Source organism: Eutrema salsugineum, unplaced genomic scaffold, assembly GCF_000478725.1.
Source record: "Eutrema salsugineum unplaced genomic scaffold, Eutsalg1_0 scaffold_16, whole genome shotgun sequence".
NCBI classification, from domain to species: domain Eukaryota; kingdom Viridiplantae; phylum Streptophyta; class Magnoliopsida; order Brassicales; family Brassicaceae; genus Eutrema; species Eutrema salsugineum.
Genome location: NW_006256858.1, coordinates 173,930 through 192,304, shown reverse-complemented (window position 1 = coordinate 192,304; position 18,375 = coordinate 173,930). Strand labels below are relative to the sequence as shown.

Below are 18,375 nucleotides of genomic sequence, written 5' to 3'. Positions count from 1 at the left end.
GTCCCATCGTGACTCACTTCGTCTGAGAGCCTGCGACGTGTCATCAAAAATCATTGAACGAGCCCCACTGGCTTCGCCGACGTCCCTATGGACCAAAACCACACTTCTGCTTCCAGAAACTTCGTCACAAACTCTTGGCTTAGATTTCGCCAGAAAATTAGCGGTTCATGTCACGCCACGTATATGGACATCCCACGTTATTTATCCTACGTGGCTACTCTCATTTCCGAAATAATGATACGTTTCCGCGTTTTTTTGTAAGATTTTAAAACAACCCCAAACTTATTGCTACTTTCTTAACTCGCCCCTGTTATCTGATCCACGTATAAACACTCCTTTGTCCTTCCTCGTTCTTCATTCGTCAATATAACCAGGGTCGTGTCTAAAAACACTTTCTGAAGACAACCCTATATTGGGAAACAAATAACGATATTACAAAATTGCATTTCTCGTAAATGTTTTGGTCCACATATTCGAAAGAGATATTTGAATGGCTTACATATCTCCCAATATATATTCCGAAGAGATATTTACTTGGCTCACATATTTTCCAAGATATTTCAAATGTTTATTTTGGATAAAAGATATTTCAAAATTTTGTCCACCAAATCCCAACAATTTTGTGAGAATTCATAATTAAAAGTCAAGATATAACTCTTAACTACTTTCTTTCCTTTTTTGGGTACAATATTATTATGCTTGAAACCCCAATCGTTTTTTACTACTATTAAAATCATCAAATTTCCTAGATCCAAAACTAGTAATGATACATATAAAAGATTTGAATCACTCATCTTCTATATCGTAACTCCATATTTTGTTGTTCTACAAATTAATTGCAACCTAACGGCTAATATATGCAACTAATTTTAATTAATTTTATGAATTAATTACGAAATTTGTTTATGACTTATTTATGTGCATGATTAGAAAACACTGTAAAAAGTCATTTGAATAATGTTTATTTCTAACCTTTGAAATACAAAACATCTAAATGTAAAACTAAAAAGCCAAGCGAAAAAATAACCTGCTGTATTATGTATGCTAATGAAAATAATTAGACATAATCAATAAATATTCATGGAAATGATTTTTACAGAAAAAAGGGAATGAAATGACTTTCTAACCAATACATTTGGACTCATCCATATATACATTTTTTCCATATATACATTTAATTGTTTCTGAATATATATGTATGTGAAATATTAGTTATGAATCTTTCTTTGTTCACGAATTACGGCTGCGGAAATTTTGATTACGAGTTTTAATATTTTCAAATAAAAACAACATGGAAGAGGGGTTCTTTCTGATACAAAAATAAATACGGGGGATGAATCAAAGATTCTTAAATCATAGAGATTTATTTGAAAATATAGCCTTTTTATCTCTCTAAAGAAAAAAAAACCCATCAAACCCTTCCGTCTATACATACACATACCCCTTACACGTCAACTTCTCTGAAAACTGCATTTTTCAATTCATTGTTTCTTTCTGCTTTCTTCGTCGAGTCTTTTTTAAAAACTGAAATGAATGGCGAGGGAAAATCGGAGGCTGGAGCTAACGCCGTCGCACCAGAGGAGGAGGAGGAAGTAGGGCAGAGAGTGGTGTACATGTGGGGTTACTTGCCCGGAGCCTCGCCGCAACGGTCGCCTCTGTTGTCACCGGTCGTGGTGAAGATTCCGCCGGAAGTCGAAAGCTCCTGGAAAGATGTCTCCGGCGGAGGTTGCGGTTTCGCAATGGCTACTGCAGGTTCTCTCTCTCTCTCTCTCTCTCAATCTATTAGGTTTCCATCTTTCAGAAACGGTTTCAATCAGTTTGCGTTTAAAGTTCCACATTCTCGAATTCCTCCCAAATCTCACAATGTATTTGATTGTAGATTAGCTTAATCGAAATCATAGTGAGATTGTTTTGTATTTGATTACTTGACTTCTTTGGTTATGTTTATCAGAATCGGGGAAGCTAATTACATGGGGTTCGACAGATGATCTAGGTCAAAGCTATGTCACATCCGGGAAGCACGGAGTAAGCTTTTCTTTCTCTTGTTGTGTGAATTTGCTAATTGTGAAAAAAATTAGTGTTACAGTCTCTTACTAAATTGAGTTACACTTAATGTTTCGCTTTTATAGGAAACTCCGGAGCCTTTTCCTCTTCCTCCGGAGGTTAGTGTACAGAAAGCTGAGGCCGGATGGGCTCATTGCGTGGCAGTTACAGGTGCATTTCATGATCTGATTTTAGCTTGACCACATCTGTTTTGAAGTTCATTACTGAATTGTTTTAGAACCATTTGTTTCCTTTGGATTACAGAGAACCATGAAGTTTATACATGGGGATGGAGGAAATGTATACCCACTGGGAGAGTGTTTGGACAGATAGAGGGAGATTCATGTGAAAGAAACATTTCTTTCTCAGCAGAGCAAGGTGAATCACCTTTCTCCTTCGCCTGTTTTGTGAAAGCTCTATAAATATGTTTTTTGCGTTGTGGATGAATTTGGAGGATGGTGTATCTTTTGCAGTGAGCCCTAGTTCTCAAGGGAAAAAATCTAGCGGTGGCACGTCTTCTCAAATGGAAGCTAGAGGTGGAGCGGAATCAACAAAGAAAAGGCGGATTTCGCCGGCAAAGCAAGCTGCTGAAAACTCATCACAGTCCGAGAACAACAACGACCTCTCGGCATTGCCTTGCCTTGTATCGTTGGCTCCAGGAGTTAGGATTGTCAGTGTTGCTGCTGGTGGACGTCATACTCTAGCATTATCAGGTGAGATTTTTCAGCTTCTTAGACCGATCAGTGACGGTATCTCCATTAAGCTGTAAGAGCTCCTGGTGTGCTGTAATAAACACTTATGTATCCTAATTTTTCTCTGAAGTCCAGATATTGGACAGGTGTGGGGTTGGGGTTATGGAGGAGAAGGACAGCTTGGATTGGGCTCCCGTGTACGCCTAGTCTCTTCTCCTCATCCTATTCCGTGCATTGAGCCTTCTTCTTATGGAAAAGAAAGTTCTGTGGCCGTTTCTGGTGTAAACATGAGTTCAGAGGTACAATGTGGCCGAGTTCTTGGAAGTTATGTTAAAAGGATTGCATGTGGAGGGCGACACAGTGCTGTGATCACAGGTATTGTTCTCTCTATATTTCTTTTGTGGCTAGACTTTTATTTGATTCGAGTGTTTAAATTTATCACTGAAAATAACGCATTTCAACCTTAGATGAACTCTGTAACCAGGATTTTGAAATTTGCTTTCCTTTCTGCACTATTCCTTAGTTAAGGTTTGCTTGTTTTGAGGCTTCTTGGAGTCCTTCATAAAACTATGAACAGGCCACAAAAATGTCGACCCTTTAATGGCGAAAAGATTGGTCAATGTTATTTAAGGATTTTTCAGATGAACTATAAATTGCCTTGCATTTAATACGAATGACTTGTAACAATTTTTGTATGGACAGATACTGGAGCGCTCCTTACATTTGGTTGGGGGCTTTATGGACAGGTGAGCACGAAAGATCTTTGGCTTTTCTATTTCAAACAGTTGCTGAAAACTTGAATGAGTTGAGATTCTTGCTTTCCGCTATATGTGGTTTTGGCAACTAAATTTTGAGGAAAGCTAATCAACTGAAAACAATCTCCTTTGCTTGACTTGTGCTACTAGTTTTTGCACTTAGTTCTTATATATGGGTCTTTAGAAGTAATTGAATATTCTTCTTTTTTTTTTGCTCTGTGAAGTGTGGCCAAGGGAGCACAGACGATGAACTAAGTCCTACATGTGTATCCTCGTTGTTGGGAATTCAAATAGAGGGAGTTGCTGCAGGTCTATGGCACACAGCCTGCTTTTCATCTGATGGTGATGTTTATTCGTTTGGTGGAAACCAATTTGGCCAGTTAGGTACTGGTTGCGATCAAGCCAAGGTAAGAATCTTGAACTATATTGTTTTACTCAGCTCTAGTAATGCTAATTCTGAAGGCCTTTCGTTGAACTTGAAAACCAATATGTTATTTCAGACTCTTCCAAAATTATTGGAGGCTCCAAATTTGGAAAACGTGAACGTCAAAATCATCTCCTGTGGTGCTCGTCACACCGCCGTAATCGCAGGTACCCATTATAACCAAGACCACCTCTAGTTACCTTGGAAAGAAAATTCATCTTTAAAGATTAAACACTGCATTGTCTTTTTGTTTCTATTGGTTGCAGATGAAGGGAAAGTATTCTGCTGGGGATGGAACAAATACGGGCAGGTAAAGATATAGCAGGAGTTTCTGAAATTGCAAACTATTGTTGCTTTTGTTCCATTTTCTACTAATGAAAGACAGTTTTGTGTGACTGAAACAGTTGGGTCTAGGAGACGTGATTGATCGGAATTCTCCTTCAGAGGTTAAAATCAAAGACTGCTTCCCCAAAAACATTGCGTGTGGTTGGTGGCATACTCTGCTTCTAGGCCAACCCTCTCTCTGAATGTGCCACACAACACAATACACACACACACACAGAGATCCCCCAATTTTGTTAGTGTTTAGAGCCAACTTTAGATTTCATATACATAGACGTAGTGTTGTACATACACTAGCAGCAAGTATATACAATGTAAGGCTGATTTACTCAGCTTTTGTTTCTTCTGATTAGCTTAACTTTAAAATGGAGGGGAATTGAAAACAATAATTTAGATTCAGCTGATGTTCCTATGTTTTATACTTCTGCTACTAAATATTAAAACAAGACAATCCTATAGAAAATTATTTACTATAAGAAATAAGTCAAAACGATAAAATATAAGTCAATGGATGCAAAAATTAAATCAAGGGTTAAAATAAATCAATTTTGTGAAAAAATCAACTAACCAAAATATAAAATCGATTACTTGATAAAAACGCTACGAAAATCAAAATGAAGTCAACTACTATAAAGTACACAAATCATTTTTTTGGGTCAATCTATAAAGTACACAAATCGATAAATCAAACAACTCAATCTTATAAACAAGCCAACATATAACACTATAAGTCTACAATGAAAAAAATACTTCAACGAAAATAAGTTTAAATCAATAAAATAAAATGAAAAATCAAAAACCAAATTTTGGACATTATCTCAATTTGAATCTAGTTGTTGATGGATCTGAGTTCATGTTACATATAAGCTGATGTTGTAAAGTTTTGTCTTTCAAATATACTAGGTGTTCATAGATACTTTAAACACAAACAAAGATGACTTATAAGATTATTTTGGTAACCACTCTGAATATATTATCTACATATGAAAAAAAAATTCTTCAAGTCAAAAATATATAGACCATTTTTATGGAATTATAGAACAAAAATATATAGACCATTTATATGAAATTTATTAGAGCCAATATTGGGCATTATCTTTACTTGAATCTAGTTGTTGATGGATCTGAGTCCATGTTACATATAAACAGATGTTGTAAGAGTCATAGGTTTAAGTCTTTCAAATATACTAGGTGTTCATAGCTACCCTGAACACAACAAATATGACCTATAAAATTATTTTGGTAACGACTCTGAATATGTTATATCTTTCGTATGAAAAAAAAAAATCTCTTTTGTTCACTTTGAAAGTAAATAAAAATCATTTAAAGCTCTTGAAATTATCATTATAAACATCATATATATAAGCACACAAATTAGTGTATATTTTGATGAACGTGGAGTATATTTCTTCATTTACACAGTTAATATTTATTCCATTTAAATCTCATATAATAATACTTCTTCAAACAGTGTTATTAAATGTTTTGGACAAACATTAATTTCCTCATGAAGCTTGAATATGTATACTTTGTTTCGTCTATATATTTTAAAGTAGTTTAAATCCAATGAGGTTACTGATGGAATATTCAATATAATTTCGTTCGTGGTATATTGTTGTTATAATCTAATCCAATTTGATAATCTCGTTTCTCCCGTCTATTGTTCTTGTATCAGCAGAACTCACACATTTCCAAACGAGCTTGAAGATCGTTCTGACTATCTTACACCATTTTGCATCAGGTGTGAAGTGAGTCACTCTGACTTTCTTGCGTTAACATTAAAATATTTGTTTCACCAATCAAGATTCCATATATATTTTGTACTGCATCATGATTCATTTCAGGTGTTGCACAGAAATATGATGAACGACGTTTGAAGATGGTGGTTGAGTTCCGGTGTTAGGCTTTCGCGTGGCTGCACGGTGATGCGTGGTATCCACGTAAAGAAACATCGACGGCCAATCATTAATGGTCTCGGGTCGAGAACATATTGATACTTGGAAACATGTTTACATTTGCCATGACATTTATTGTAATGGAGAAGTTGAAACGCCAGATAGAGTGATGTAATGAACCATTTGATTGATTTTGTCCGAACTTGTTTTTGTAGCCTAGTGGAAACATGGATAATCCATTTCAATAATTTTATTCATACGAGTTTGATGAATGTCCCGTTCTTACCACAGATGGTTTGGGTATTTATGATTTCGGTTATTTAAATAGAAAGCCACCGGTTAAGGCAACAAAAGTATACAGACCCTTTATATGGAATTTATTAGAGCCAATATTAGACATTATCTTTACTTGAATCTAGTTGTTGATGGATCTGAGTCCATGTTACATATAAACAGATGTTGTAAGTCATAGGTTGGAGTCCTTCAAATATACTAGGTGTTCATAGCTACCCTAAACACAACAAATATGACCTATAAGATTATTTTGGTAACCATTCCGAATATGTTATATCTTTCGTATCTTTCGTATAAACAAAAAAAAATCTCTTTTGTTCACTTTAAAAGTAAAGAAGAAGCATCTAAAGCTCTTGAAACTATCATTATAAACATCATATATATAAGCACACAAATTAGTGTATATTTTGATGAACGTGGAGTATATTTCTTCATTTACACGGTTAATATTTATTCAATTTGAATCTCATATAATAATACTTCTTCAAACAGTGTTATTAAATGTTTTGGACAAACATTAATTTCCTCATGAAGCTTGAATATGTATACTTTGTTTGGTCTATATATTTTAAAGTAGTTTAAATCCAATGAGGTTACTGATGGGATATTTAATATAAGTTCGTTCGTAGTATATTGTTGTTATAATCTAATCCAATTTGATAATCTCGTTTCTCTCGTCTATTGTTCTTGTATCAGCAGAACTCACACATTTCCAAACGAGCTTGAAGATCGTTTTGACTATCTTACACCATTTTGCATCAGGTGTGAAGTGAGTTACTCTGACTTTCTTGCGTTAACATTAAAATATTTGTTTCACCAATCAAGATTCCATATATATTTTGTACTGTATCATGATTTATTTCAGGTTTTGCATAGAAATATAATGAACGACGTTTGAAGATGGTGGTTGAGTTCCGGTGTTGGGCTTTCGCGTGGCTGCACGGTGATGCGTGGTATCCACGTAAAGAAACATAACATCGACGACCAATCATTAGTGGTCTTGGTTCGAGAACATATTGATACTTGAAAACATGTTTATATTTGCCATGATATTTATTGTAATGGAGAAGTTGAAACGCCATATAGAGTGATGTAATGAACCATTTGATTGATTTTGTCCGAACTTGTTTTTGTAGCCTAGTGGAAACATGGATAATCCATTTCAATAATTTTATTCATACGAGTTTGATGAATGGTTTGGGTATTTATGATTTCGGTTATTTAAATAGAAAGCCACCGGTTAAAGCAACCAAAGCCATAAACCGGATACACAATATGTTATTCTTGCAAATAAAAAAGTTACGTTCACTCAAATTTCCTTTCGTCTCGAATTTTACTTGCCTCAAAGGTGTTTGACGAATTGTCTGAATGACTTGAAATTCGGAGAAACTGAAGGCATTCGATTTATCTTCTCCTCTCCAATCTGAACAAGGTCTAACCTCATCCTTTTCTTTTCTATCTGTTTCCTGAATTCAGTAGTATTCAAATTTATGTTTTCGCGAAATCAAGTATTCCATTTTTGGAATCGATCACTATCCTGTCTCTCAGGATTCTGGAATTGGGTTTTCGATTCGTTTTTGGTGTGGTCTCTTAGTTGGATCTGAATATTCAATTCTTTTGTCAGATCTGTGATGATGAGAATCAGCAAAACAGAGATCAATTTAAGGAGATTGCTTTCCGCTGCACCTAATCAACAAAATCAGTCAAAACTTATGCATGTACGCCTTCTAGATCTTCTTCATGTACACACTATATTAGTTTCTTGTAATCTCCTTCTGTTATTGTGCTTATAGCCTCAAAACCAACTTTGATGTAAATATTTGCAGTATGTTGCTACTCTGAGGGAACAATTAGAACAACTCTCGGAAGAGAAGACACCTGAAGGTCTTCCCAGGTTACTACTCTCTCTCTGAATGATTCAGCATTGCAAATTTAATCTTTCATAGATTACTGGGTTAATATCTCGATTTTGGTTATCTCTTTCTAGGATCAAGTGTTAGAGATTTGAGTTGAATTGCTTATCTTCTCTTCTGATCTCTTTGCCAGAGTTACAAAGGCTAAAGTGAATGAATACTATGAGAAGATTGAAGCTGTTGCTTCCAAAATAGCTGCTCAAGTGGTAAGTCACCTATACTATAAAGAGACTGTTTTTCTTTCTTCTTTTGGGTTCTCGAGCGGAGAAATTAGGAGTAACCTCATAGAAGACATGTAGGCTCTAGCTAATATGATGCGCATTGTTTCTTAGTAAATTGTTTCAACTTTCTTTCCTACTATACTTCCCGCATAGAACCATTTCTAGTTACAAGAATTCCCGCGTAGAACCATTTCTAGTTACAAGAATTCCAAGCTCTACTTGTGTGACTAATACCAAAAAGATTGTTGATCTTTGCCAAATTTTACAGCCTGTCACAGAGGTATCTGATGAACCTTTTGCTAAGGACTCCACCTGTGAAAGCTCTCCAAAATTACAGGACGATGCTCGAAGTCCGACTTCTTCACAGCTGAGAAGAAGAATTGTGTAAGTTGAATACTTGATTCGCTAGCTTCTAACCTTGTAAACTTTTTAGTTTCTTACTGGCTTCTTTGACTGAGCTAGGTCTACAAGTTCCAAGGATCAAAGCTATGATGCTGCTAATGCTGATCCATCAAAAACAGTAAAACTAGACACCGCGGCTCAAGCACACATTGATAAGCACAGGTGCTTTCATACTTCAATGAGAAAAACTAAGGAACTCATATAATCTGTGCACTTTCCTTAGTAAAACACCAAGATGATCGCGATGTGAGTTTGAGTTTAAGTTGCGGTGTTGGTCAATTATTTGATGGCAGAGAGCTTCAGGAGCATCTCACGGATGAAATGGTGGTACTTGCGAGACAACTCAAGGAGAGTAGCCTCATGATAAGCCAATCTGTGCAAAATACAGAGAAGGTTAGATGCTAAACTTCTTCCTCACAAACCCCCAATTATTGTTACTATTGGTTCGTAGTATATTGTTTTTACTGTGGCTTCATTGGTCTTAACATTTTTGTTGTTGTGGTGGTGGATTCATTTGACAAAAGATACTTGACTCTACCGAGGAGGCCATTGAGCAAAGCTTAGCGAGCACGGGACACGCAAACGTAAGAGCCACAAAGATTTATTCAGAGTCTTCAAAGACGAGTTGTTTCCAATGGCTTTTGATGTTCGCCATGACCTGTGTGTTCATAATGGTTGTATTGTTGATCCGAGTCACATAGAAGATGGTTCCGAGTGTAAACCAAATTAGTGAAAACTTTTAAGAACATTTTAGTCTCTTTATTAGCTAGTTATACAAGTTGTTAAAAGATCATTGTGACTTTGTAAATTATGAGTTGGATTTGTGAAGCTACTTTCTTTAAGATTCGTACCGGATTTTTATACAAACCGGAAGTCAACTAAAGAAATTAATTTGGTTTACGTTGACTTTCGGTACAGATCAGTGCAATTCGTGAATTTTGTATCTGTGATAATTTTTTTTTTTTGGGCAACACTTAAAACCCTAAGTAAAGGCGAAAAACCTTGAGAAAAATCCAATTTCTTGAAACCGCCATGGTTTTCGCTTGGTGCATTCGCAGGTCAGCTTCTAGTTTAGCTTTCGTGTGTGCTCGTGTGGCTCGAGCTCAGGCCGTCTCTGTCTTCGTCAATCGCTCGTCTCTCGTTGTTCCCAAGCCATCTTCTCTGCTGCGTCCTTTCGTATCTCGTGGCTTTCTCTATTCGACGGCCACTGAGCGGTTAAAGTCCGATCAGACGCTTCTCCAAGTGATTGACTCCGAGATCAACGAAGCTTTCGAAGCCGATGATCACGATGTGGTAAATTAACCCACTTTTTCCATTTCCTAAAACGCCATTTTCAGCTCACTTGTATTCACTGGAAACAATCGAGAGATTATCAGATTAGAAGATATTGTTTGGGTTTAGTTTGATATCTAAAAGAGAATTGAAAACGCAAATGTTGAAAATTTGGCGTATTTTTGCCTTAATTTATACATTTCTACTTGAATTGCCTGAGTAAGTTCCAAATTTGGATCATGCCTTTATTTTCACAAGCACTGGATTAGGAATTGTGATTTAAGCGTTTACATGATTCCTGGTTATTGAAAATGTTCTTTATGCAGGATGAAGGGACAACAGCCTCTGGTGAATTTCCTTTCAAAATCGAAGATAAACCTGGACACCGGAGTGTAACATTGACTAGAGAGTACAACGGAGAGCAGATTAGAGTAGAAGTAAGCATGCCTGGTCTTGCCATGGATGAAAATGAGGATGATATGGATGACAATGAAGATGGAGATGTTCGTAATGAGAAATCGAATGATACAAGCATTCCACTAGTTGTCACAGTGACCAAGAAGAGTGGACTCAGCTTAGAGTTTAGCTGCACAGCTTTCCCCGATGAGATTGTCATTGATGGTTTGTCTGTGAACCATCCAGAGAATTCTTCTGAAGAGCAATTGGCATATGATGGGCCTGATTTTCAGTAAGCAACAGTTTTTTTATCTTCGAAAGTTGCTTTTTTTTTACTATGATGATCAAAAACTTCAAATTTTCTTTCTTTCTTTGTTTGGCTGTGCAGAGAGTTGGATGAGAATATGCGCAAGTCGTTTCACAAGTTTCTCGAGACCAGAGGAATAAAAGCAAGCGCAACGGATTTCATGTATGAGTACATGATGAAGAAAGATAGCAGAGAGTACTTGCTATGGTTGAAGAATCTCAAGAACTTTATCCAAGAATGAAGACATTCTAAGAATAGTAGTCTTTATTGTTGCAGGTTTTATTGTATTGACTTCTAAGTTCACATGGTCTTTTAGAATGTGAAATTCGAATTCAAATCTTTTTGTTAACAGCTTCTTTTGCATGGAGAATGATGAAAGTAGAAATGGTAAATTAAAGATTGTGGTGGCTTATAAGGAGTTTTACAATGAAGAGTAGCTAAACACTTTGCTATTATCAAACACAAAAGGTAGAGGGATCTTCTTACATTGATGCAATCCTCAACGAACACTATATCCTAATTAAAGCTTCAATCAGAATAGTAAAATATGATATGACATTAGCAGAGAGAGAGAAAGCTAAAGCGCATTTTCCATTGCGCCATGTCCATTCTCCAATGCGTCTTTCCTTTTTAAGACAGGAAGGTCTTTGTGGGTGTAAACGACTCCATTGTCTCCATCCACAACTTGTCCTTTTCCTCTCAATATCCTGTCATTCATCACCACAACCATTCAAACTTCACAGATTCTAACAAAAGCAATGTACAGAGGAAGAAACAAAAAAAAACAACTCAATTGTACCATCTCGTTGTCAATAGTCCTTCGACTCCAACTGGACCACGAGCATGGATCCTGCTTGTGCTTATTCCCACCTATACAACAAACCACATTGGCCATTCATTCATTCACTAGATCTTCTCAATTTATTTGTTATAATATGTGATAACTATGTGTCTCTCTTTCGTACCTCAGCACCAAGTCCAAATCGAAAACCATCAGAGAATCTTGTGCTTGCATTGTGTAAAACAGCAGCACTGCCAAGTTTTAAGAGTTCAGTTTCCAATATATTCACCCTCAAACATTTTATAAACTGGAAATCAAAAGCATAAAATGCTTTAGTACCTGTCCACTTGGCGGAGGAAAATCTCTGCGACTTCACCATCTTCTGTCACTATGCAATCAGTGTGTGCACTGCTCTCACGAGATAGACAAAAAAAAGTGACCACACTTAATTTTCCGCACATGCAAAGTATACAGAGCGGTAGGCCCTTTGAAATTTTGTTGTTATCATTTAGTTTGAATCAGCAATAATTTTTACCTTCCATGTTGGTGAATATGATCTATAGCACCATGTACGTCTTCTACAATTTCAACGGTGCATGTCTTGGAACTGTACTCGTGATGAAATGATTGTGTTTCCGGAATGTTCAGTTTAGCACTTGCTCTTGGCCCACCATACAAAGTGACGCCTGCAATTTGACACGTACACTTCAAACAAAAATCTCTAATGAAACTAGTAAACAAACTAGTATTTATGGTTTGAAGCATTGATAGTTCATGATTAAAGTCAGAATTGTGTGGCTATGAAACATCCAGACTGAACTAGTGATTCTGATAGATCCAATACAACACACTCATTTTATGAGGTTATCCCAAACTTCTATTCTTACCACTGGATTGCAGAGCATATATAAGCTCATTGAGAACACCATTCTCCTCCAGATCCTTATGTACAAGAAGGGTTTCCTATTAGGAGAAGGAAAAAAAAGAAGGAGAAGATAAAGTGAGACAAGAAGGAATAAGTGCCGAAAACGGAATCACTAAATTGCCTAAGTGAACATTACTGAAAAAAGTAAAAGCCTCTAACCATCGCGTTGCAGGCTGCTGGATAGTCTATCTTTGAATCTGAAACTACGCGCTTTGCCATGTCCATTTTACAAGACTTGTCAACATATACATGACAGATTCCATCTGGAAGCACACAAAAATAAGCCATGTTCTCTCTAAGTCAATCCAGCTTAATGGGAAGTGAACTTAAATACTTACCAGCATGCCCTAGCACAGGAATTTTCGTCGAGTTTTTTATTTGAGAAACAAGCTTGTTGCTGCCTCTTGGGATCACAAGATCAATAACGTCATCAAGCTGTAGCATAAATGCAATTGGTGGGTTTCAGTTTAAAGTAAGATTATATTCACTTCTGGTGACTTTCCGTTCATGTATCTATTTACCTTGAGCAAATCAGGAATCTCCTCTCTCGAAGTCACAAGTCCAATGAGTTTACTTCCAACAGTTTCCGGAATTGCATCAGTGATCACCTACAAGTTATCCATGGATTTCACAACTTAGTTCCAGACAAAATTAGAGATTACTTCAAATTATGAAATATGAGGTCAGTGTACCTTGTGTAAGATGGCATTTGATCGACGAGCTTCCTTTCCACCTTTCAGCAGAAGACCATTTCCACTTCGGATTGCAAGCGAAGCTATCTGTTTGATTCAGTGACAGAGCATGGTGTTCAGCGATCAAAATTCAAATCTAAGAGCCTAAAAGGCAATGACTCGTGACATACCTGAACAAGTGCATCAGGACGGGATTCAAAAACAATCAGAAGAACACCTAATGGCGATGAGGTTTTCTCTAAAATAAGGCCATCTGCAACCTGTTACATAAAAAAGAGCGTCATGAACAATATGATTTGACAACTTTTTTCATGTTAACTGAGAGGAAGATTTACAGCATATTACCTGAGTTTTTTTTAATACACGACCGATTGGATCTTCCATTTTGGCTAACTGGCGAATGGAAGCTGCAAGGCCTGAGATCTATCAAGTAAAAAACAATGTAAAGTTAGAAAAAAATGGACCTTATGAGTAGAAAAAAATGGACCTTTTGAGTAGAAAAAAATTGGCGCAGTATATTTAATCAGACAGTGAATAATGTCTTACCTTTCCAGGCTTCATAACTAAGCGAGCTACCATAGACTCTTCATATCCAGCTTCTTGTGCTGCAACAACATCTAAATCATTCTCAGCTTTAATTGTTTTCTCGTTTGCTTCAAGGGCGTTGGCAATATCAAGTAGAATTTTTCTCCTATCTTCTGAAGACAAGGCCTGTAAGCAGATCGCAAACTAGCTGAGTTCACTTGCAAAACGGGAAGGAATTTCTGAATTTACAAAATTGAGTAAACTTGCATTAGCCCTAAAATTACCTGAAGCTTTCTGGAACTTTCCCTTGCAGCAACTGCCATGTCACGAGAAGTAGTATTTACAACCGGAGCCCATAAATGAGCATCTTGATGGAATAGAGTACCAACACGCAGTCCTCTAAGGACTTTAGCTATATTCTCAGCATCATAGCCGCTTCAAAAAAAAAGCAAGAAAAATATCACTCTTATCGATCAGTCCTTCTAAATTGAAGACAAAATATTAAGATTCAGGGGAAGAATCAGATGCTAAAATTCGAGCACGTGGAGAAAAAAATTGTGATAAAGGAAAGAACTTCAACAGAGCTGCAATATGAAGTTACAGCATCTCTTATTCTTTAAATTCATTTTTTTTTAAAGTAAAGACAGTTTTTAATTCTCTTTTTTCAAAATGGAAGGTCACTGTACTATGCAGTATAATTACAGATTATGAGCAAGGAAGGGCCTTTTACCTGGTTATGATAACAGGAATGCCACCATAAGCTGCATTAACAGCAGCTTTAACTTTTGCAGTCATACCACCTCGTCCTAATTGGGACTTTTCGCCAAACGTAATCTCATCCTGGTGTTTTTCTTTAATGTATGTGTGGATTAATTTTGAATTAGGATCGCTTGGAGGGCCAGTATAAAGACCCTCAACATCACTTAGAAGAATCAAAAGATCAGCTTTCAGCTCCAGCGACAGTAGAGCAGCTAAGCTGTCATTATCCCAAAATATACCAGTAGCATCCTGCATAGGTTCAGAGTGTGGTGAAGCTGTAGGGTTAGACTAGAAGAATCAGAAGAAAGAGGAAACTACTCGATCGAAATTTATTCATGTACAGTCAGTTAGTAACGCTTAGTAGAAAACTTCAAGTCAAAAGCAACCAAAAAGAAAGGCAATGAACAAACCTTATAGGGGGCCTTTCGAGTGCTTATAGCATCATTCTCATTGAAAACTGGAATAACTCTCATTTTCAGCATTGCTCTGACAGTTTCACTAAGTTGCTTCCTGAAATCCTTATCTCTAAAACTGCTATCAGTCACCAGCATTTGAGCCACCGTCACATCCAACTAAAATTGACGAGGAAACAACACATCAGTATTTGAAATGCTTGCCAATAATCAATAAACAGCCATAAAAGAAAAGAAAACCAAAAGAAGCATCACCTGGTCAAACATAGTCTCATAGTAAGCCATGAGACTGCTCTGTCCAACACCAGCACAAGCCTTCCCATCAAGTTCGGTCTGTGGCCTCTGGAGGTCTGCAAAGCTGGAATCCGTAGAGAAGAAGAAGAAGATGAAGGATCAGTACAAAAACAAAAACAAAAATACAATTCCCCCCTGAGAGACAATTCGAGTCTTTGAGGGAAACCAAACTTAAGGCTTGTTTCCATGACATAACCTGCTGTTCACTAATTGTCTGTAGCGAAGCCTTTGGCGACCAAGACCAACCGCACCAGATGACACCAAAATCACCTCAAATCCATCCGAGTTTAATTCCGCGAGCTGACATTATATTTTTTTTTGTACGAATTAAAATTTAAAGGGACGACTTTTACACAAAATAAACACTTGTTTCTTTTTTTGAGCTAAACCAAAAACGTTTATCGAAGTTAATTTAAAATCAAATCACCTGCTCGCAGATAGCTCCTAAGCGCCCAAGAGCCAATCTTCCACCTTTCCCAGTAACAACTGCAGTCCCAACCTGTAAAATATTCAAAAATCGGATAATTAATATAACCATAAATCTCTGAATCAAATGAAAGTGTAATAAAGGGAGAAAGTTCGCAGATTTGGGAAAAGTTTCAATTTGGAAAAACAAACAAAAACACATTGTTATTGTTTTTCCACAGTTCCCCAGATTTCTCCGCCGCCAAAAATGCTAAATTTAGAGAAGCAATTATTGAAATATGAAGGAGAACACGAATACCAATTGACACAAACCAACAATGATCAGACTTCAATAAAAGTCAAACCCGGGAAATTTTTTTGATCAAACAAAAAAATTGAGAAATGAAAACCTTGACAACGATACGTTTAACGTCCTTGGCGAAAGCTCGAGAACGATCGATCTCCGCCATGGTTGCCTATCAAAACCAGAGGGAACGAGTCAACTCAGTCGGACTCGGTCACCACCACGACGAGGAGGACGTGAGAATAGGAGGAGGAAATGGGATAATCCGGTGGGAAGAAGCGAATGGGTTTTTAAGAGCGTAGAGAAAGATGTCAAAATAGTTAAACAAACCCTTATATTTTGTCGAATATTAAGTAATAACACCCGAGTTCTTTAATAATAATTTTGAAACCCAATTTTCTGTAAAAAAAAACTGAACTCTATCTACACTACTACAAAACAATTCTACAATTCTAGTATCGCAAATGATCGTATTGAACGTCAACGTTATTTATATATGTATTTTGTTGTGAATTTAAGAATTATATATATATATATATATACATATATATTATTTGTCCCATGTTGATTAGTTTGCTGTAGATTGTCGATAGCTGCTAAACAACCATGTAATCATTATTTCAAATGGTCATGTTTAAAACAAATATTGTAAATTCTCGGAGTAATGCTACATATTTGTTGTGATTATTTATTTGAGAAAACTTTATCGTAAATTATTTTTTAATGCTTACTTTTTCTTAAAGGCATAATTTTTGTGGTCAAGTTATGTCGGATTGCTAATTTGTATCAAAAACTATCGCTATGTTGAAAAATTATAAAACTTAAACTCTTTAACGAGTTCTAATTTCTTTTTATTAAAAAAAAAATGTAGTCAAGTTTTTAACTAATTTGCAACCACGGCGATAAAAAAAAAAAAAAAATGCAACCACATGGCGCCACGTGAGGAGTGAGGGTTCCCACATCTAGATCCTAAATGATGACGTGGTCATGGTGGCCGTTATGTGACACAGTGGATCAGCTCTCTCGAGTGGCGAGGGCAATTTGGGTAATTTAATAAAATTGGCGGCTGAGAGAGCACCGTGAACGTGAACAACACAAAGGAGGACAGCAGAGCAGGTTTACTAAATATCTCATGATACAATTAAAATATTCATAATTCATACGCGGCGTCACAACATTTCTTTATCATCATTATTTATAAATTTGTCATCGTCAAATCCAAAAATTCTAGTGATTTTGACACAATAATGTGATACTTTATCTTATAATTTAAAATTAATAAATTTATATATTTTTTATCGTTTTTTTTTGACAAAGATATAATTTGTTATCGTTAAGTCCATATCTATACTTACTTACGTTTTGCTTAAGCAAGTGCAATGTCTTAGTAACTTCGGGAGTTCAGTAATCTGTAGGGAATTGAAACACTCTCTTATATTACTAGTGACGGATATTATTGAGTTTACATGTAGTAGTGTATTTCAATTTAGTAGTAATTTACACACCTGTAAATTCTCTTAGACATTCGTACCTACTTTAATTTTTTCTGTTTTTATTTCTTCTATCAACAATTTTGTGTGTGTGTGTGTGATATATGTATTCGTTTATTTGACGGAGACGGGTCCATACATTTTTTTTAGCTCATGTGAAGCGTTCAAAATTAGTTTCGCTAAGTGAAGACGAATTTTTGATAAGTAGTATATTTAGGAATAATGAATGAAAGGAAAACAATTTATTAAGTTTATTCGAGATTTTCTTTAGTTTCCATTTGAAAGACTTGAAAAGTTATACGACTCGGGCGTCTCTCTATAATTGTAGCTCAAATTTGCTCGCATGGGAAGCTAAAAAGTATTCATTTATATAATCAACAATTGCCCAATCTCTTGTCAATTATCAATACGTACGTGAGCTCCAACTTCTGTCCAATCTCTATCAATTTTTAACAATACATCCGGTTAGAATACGTTTCAATTTAACAATTTCACACGGCAGTAAACAATCACAATTATAGATATGTTTAAAGTTTTTAGATAGTAAAACTCTATACACAAAACAACCCACTTTTTCTCTCGCTTTCGTGTTCTAGTTTTGAAATTCTTGAACCTTTAAATTTACAAAGTATCTTTATTTGTATACACCTGCATCATTTTCAGTCACCTATTAAATACTCTATATGTTTCATTGTTAATGTCGTTTAAGTTTTTTCACATCTATTAAACATATTAAATTTCTACATTACCCTAATTAATACAATATATTAGAGATTTTACAGATTAATAAATAATAAGGTAAAAGAATATGCATAACAGCATAAGATAAAA

General features: G+C 36.0%; 4 protein-coding genes across 6 annotated transcripts; 3 read left to right on the top strand and 1 right to left on the bottom strand.

Annotated features, from left to right (window-relative positions):
• Positions 1-1,464: 1,464 nt before the first annotated feature.
• LOC18021593 (ultraviolet-B receptor UVR8) lies at positions 1,465-4,644 on the top strand. Of its 2 annotated transcripts, XM_006403381.2 has the most exons (11): positions 1,465-1,752; positions 1,952-2,025; positions 2,130-2,214; positions 2,308-2,421; positions 2,517-2,756; positions 2,871-3,110; positions 3,438-3,481; positions 3,715-3,897; positions 3,991-4,081; positions 4,181-4,224; positions 4,319-4,644. In XM_006403381.2, exons 1-11 carry the CDS (start codon positions 1,530-1,532, stop codon positions 4,439-4,441), a joined length of 1,461 nt encoding a protein of 486 aa, XP_006403444.1. In that variant the 5' UTR covers positions 1,465-1,529; the 3' UTR covers positions 4,442-4,644. The 2 variants fall into 2 exon arrangements, with proteins under 2 accessions (XP_006403444.1, XP_024013533.1); XM_024157765.1 differs by having other exon boundaries at positions 3,715-4,081.
• Positions 4,645-7,714: 3,070 nt separating this feature from the next.
• LOC18021594 lies at positions 7,715-9,825 on the top strand. Of its 2 annotated transcripts, none has more exons than XM_024157911.1 (8): positions 7,715-7,877; positions 8,091-8,163; positions 8,272-8,339; positions 8,492-8,564; positions 8,848-8,963; positions 9,042-9,143; positions 9,275-9,374; positions 9,506-9,825. In XM_024157911.1, the coding sequence occupies exons 2-8, from the start codon at positions 8,158-8,160 to the stop codon at positions 9,680-9,682; spliced, it is 642 nt and encodes a 213-aa protein (XP_024013679.1). In that variant the 5' UTR covers positions 7,715-7,877; positions 8,091-8,157; the 3' UTR covers positions 9,683-9,825. The 2 variants fall into 2 exon arrangements, with proteins under 2 accessions (XP_024013679.1, XP_006403443.1); XM_006403380.2 differs by having other exon boundaries at positions 8,070-8,163.
• A 104-nt stretch (positions 9,826-9,929) lies between these two features.
• Positions 9,930-11,299, top strand: LOC18021592 (uncharacterized protein At2g39795, mitochondrial). The gene is made up of 3 exons (XM_006403376.2): positions 9,930-10,274; positions 10,580-10,941; positions 11,038-11,299. Exons 1-3 carry the CDS (start codon positions 10,014-10,016, stop codon positions 11,195-11,197), a joined length of 783 nt encoding a protein of 260 aa, XP_006403439.1. The 5' UTR covers positions 9,930-10,013; the 3' UTR covers positions 11,198-11,299.
• A 24-nt stretch (positions 11,300-11,323) lies between these two features.
• LOC18021591 (delta-1-pyrroline-5-carboxylate synthase B) lies at positions 11,324-16,398 on the bottom strand. The gene is made up of 20 exons (XM_006403379.2): positions 16,161-16,398; positions 15,773-15,844; positions 15,542-15,645; positions 15,307-15,409; positions 15,049-15,210; positions 14,610-14,887; positions 14,164-14,314; positions 13,901-14,065; positions 13,700-13,777; positions 13,525-13,614; positions 13,355-13,441; positions 13,184-13,270; positions 13,001-13,097; positions 12,822-12,925; positions 12,625-12,700; positions 12,273-12,423; positions 12,077-12,145; positions 11,922-11,988; positions 11,756-11,826; positions 11,324-11,663 (listed from the first exon to the last, which is right to left on the bottom strand). The coding sequence occupies exons 1-20, from the start codon at positions 16,218-16,220 to the stop codon at positions 11,534-11,536; spliced, it is 2,202 nt and encodes a 733-aa protein (XP_006403442.1). The 5' UTR covers positions 16,221-16,398; the 3' UTR covers positions 11,324-11,533.
• Positions 16,399-18,375: the final 1,977 nt, after the last annotated feature.

Bases quoted from the DNA above. Each gene is read 5' to 3' on its own strand.
- LOC18021593 (XM_024157765.1), top strand. From the start codon at position 1,530: ATGAATGGCGAGGGAAAATCGGAGGCTGGAGCTAACGCCGTCGCACCA. The intron at 2,757-2,870 runs GTGAGATTTTTC...TCTGAAGTCCAG, and splicing joins TCATACTCTAGCATTATCAG to ATATTGGACAGGTGTGGGGT. The intron at 3,111-3,437 runs GTATTGTTCTCT...TTGTATGGACAG, and splicing joins ACACAGTGCTGTGATCACAG to ATACTGGAGCGCTCCTTACA.
- LOC18021594 (XM_006403380.2), top strand. From the start codon at position 8,077: ATGATGAGAATCAGCAAAACAGAGATCAATTTAAGGAGATTGCTTTCC. The intron at 8,340-8,491 runs GTTACTACTCTC...TCTCTTTGCCAG, and splicing joins ACACCTGAAGGTCTTCCCAG to AGTTACAAAGGCTAAAGTGA. The intron at 9,375-9,505 runs GTTAGATGCTAA...ATTTGACAAAAG, and splicing joins CTGTGCAAAATACAGAGAAG to ATACTTGACTCTACCGAGGA.
- LOC18021592 (XM_006403376.2), top strand. From the start codon at position 10,014: ATGGTTTTCGCTTGGTGCATTCGCAGGTCAGCTTCTAGTTTAGCTTTC. The intron at 10,275-10,579 runs GTAAATTAACCC...TTCTTTATGCAG, and splicing joins AAGCCGATGATCACGATGTG to GATGAAGGGACAACAGCCTC. The intron at 10,942-11,037 runs GTAAGCAACAGT...TTGGCTGTGCAG, and splicing joins TATGATGGGCCTGATTTTCA to AGAGTTGGATGAGAATATGC.
- LOC18021591 (XM_006403379.2), bottom strand. From the start codon at position 16,220: ATGGCGGAGATCGATCGTTCTCGAGCTTTCGCCAAGGACGTTAAACGT. The intron at 13,778-13,900 runs GTAAGACATTAT...TTTACTTGATAG, and splicing joins TAGTTATGAAGCCTGGAAAG to ATCTCAGGCCTTGCAGCTTC. The intron at 12,146-12,272 runs GTAAAAATTATT...TCGTGAGAGCAG, and splicing joins CATATTCACCAACATGGAAG to TGCACACACTGATTGCATAG.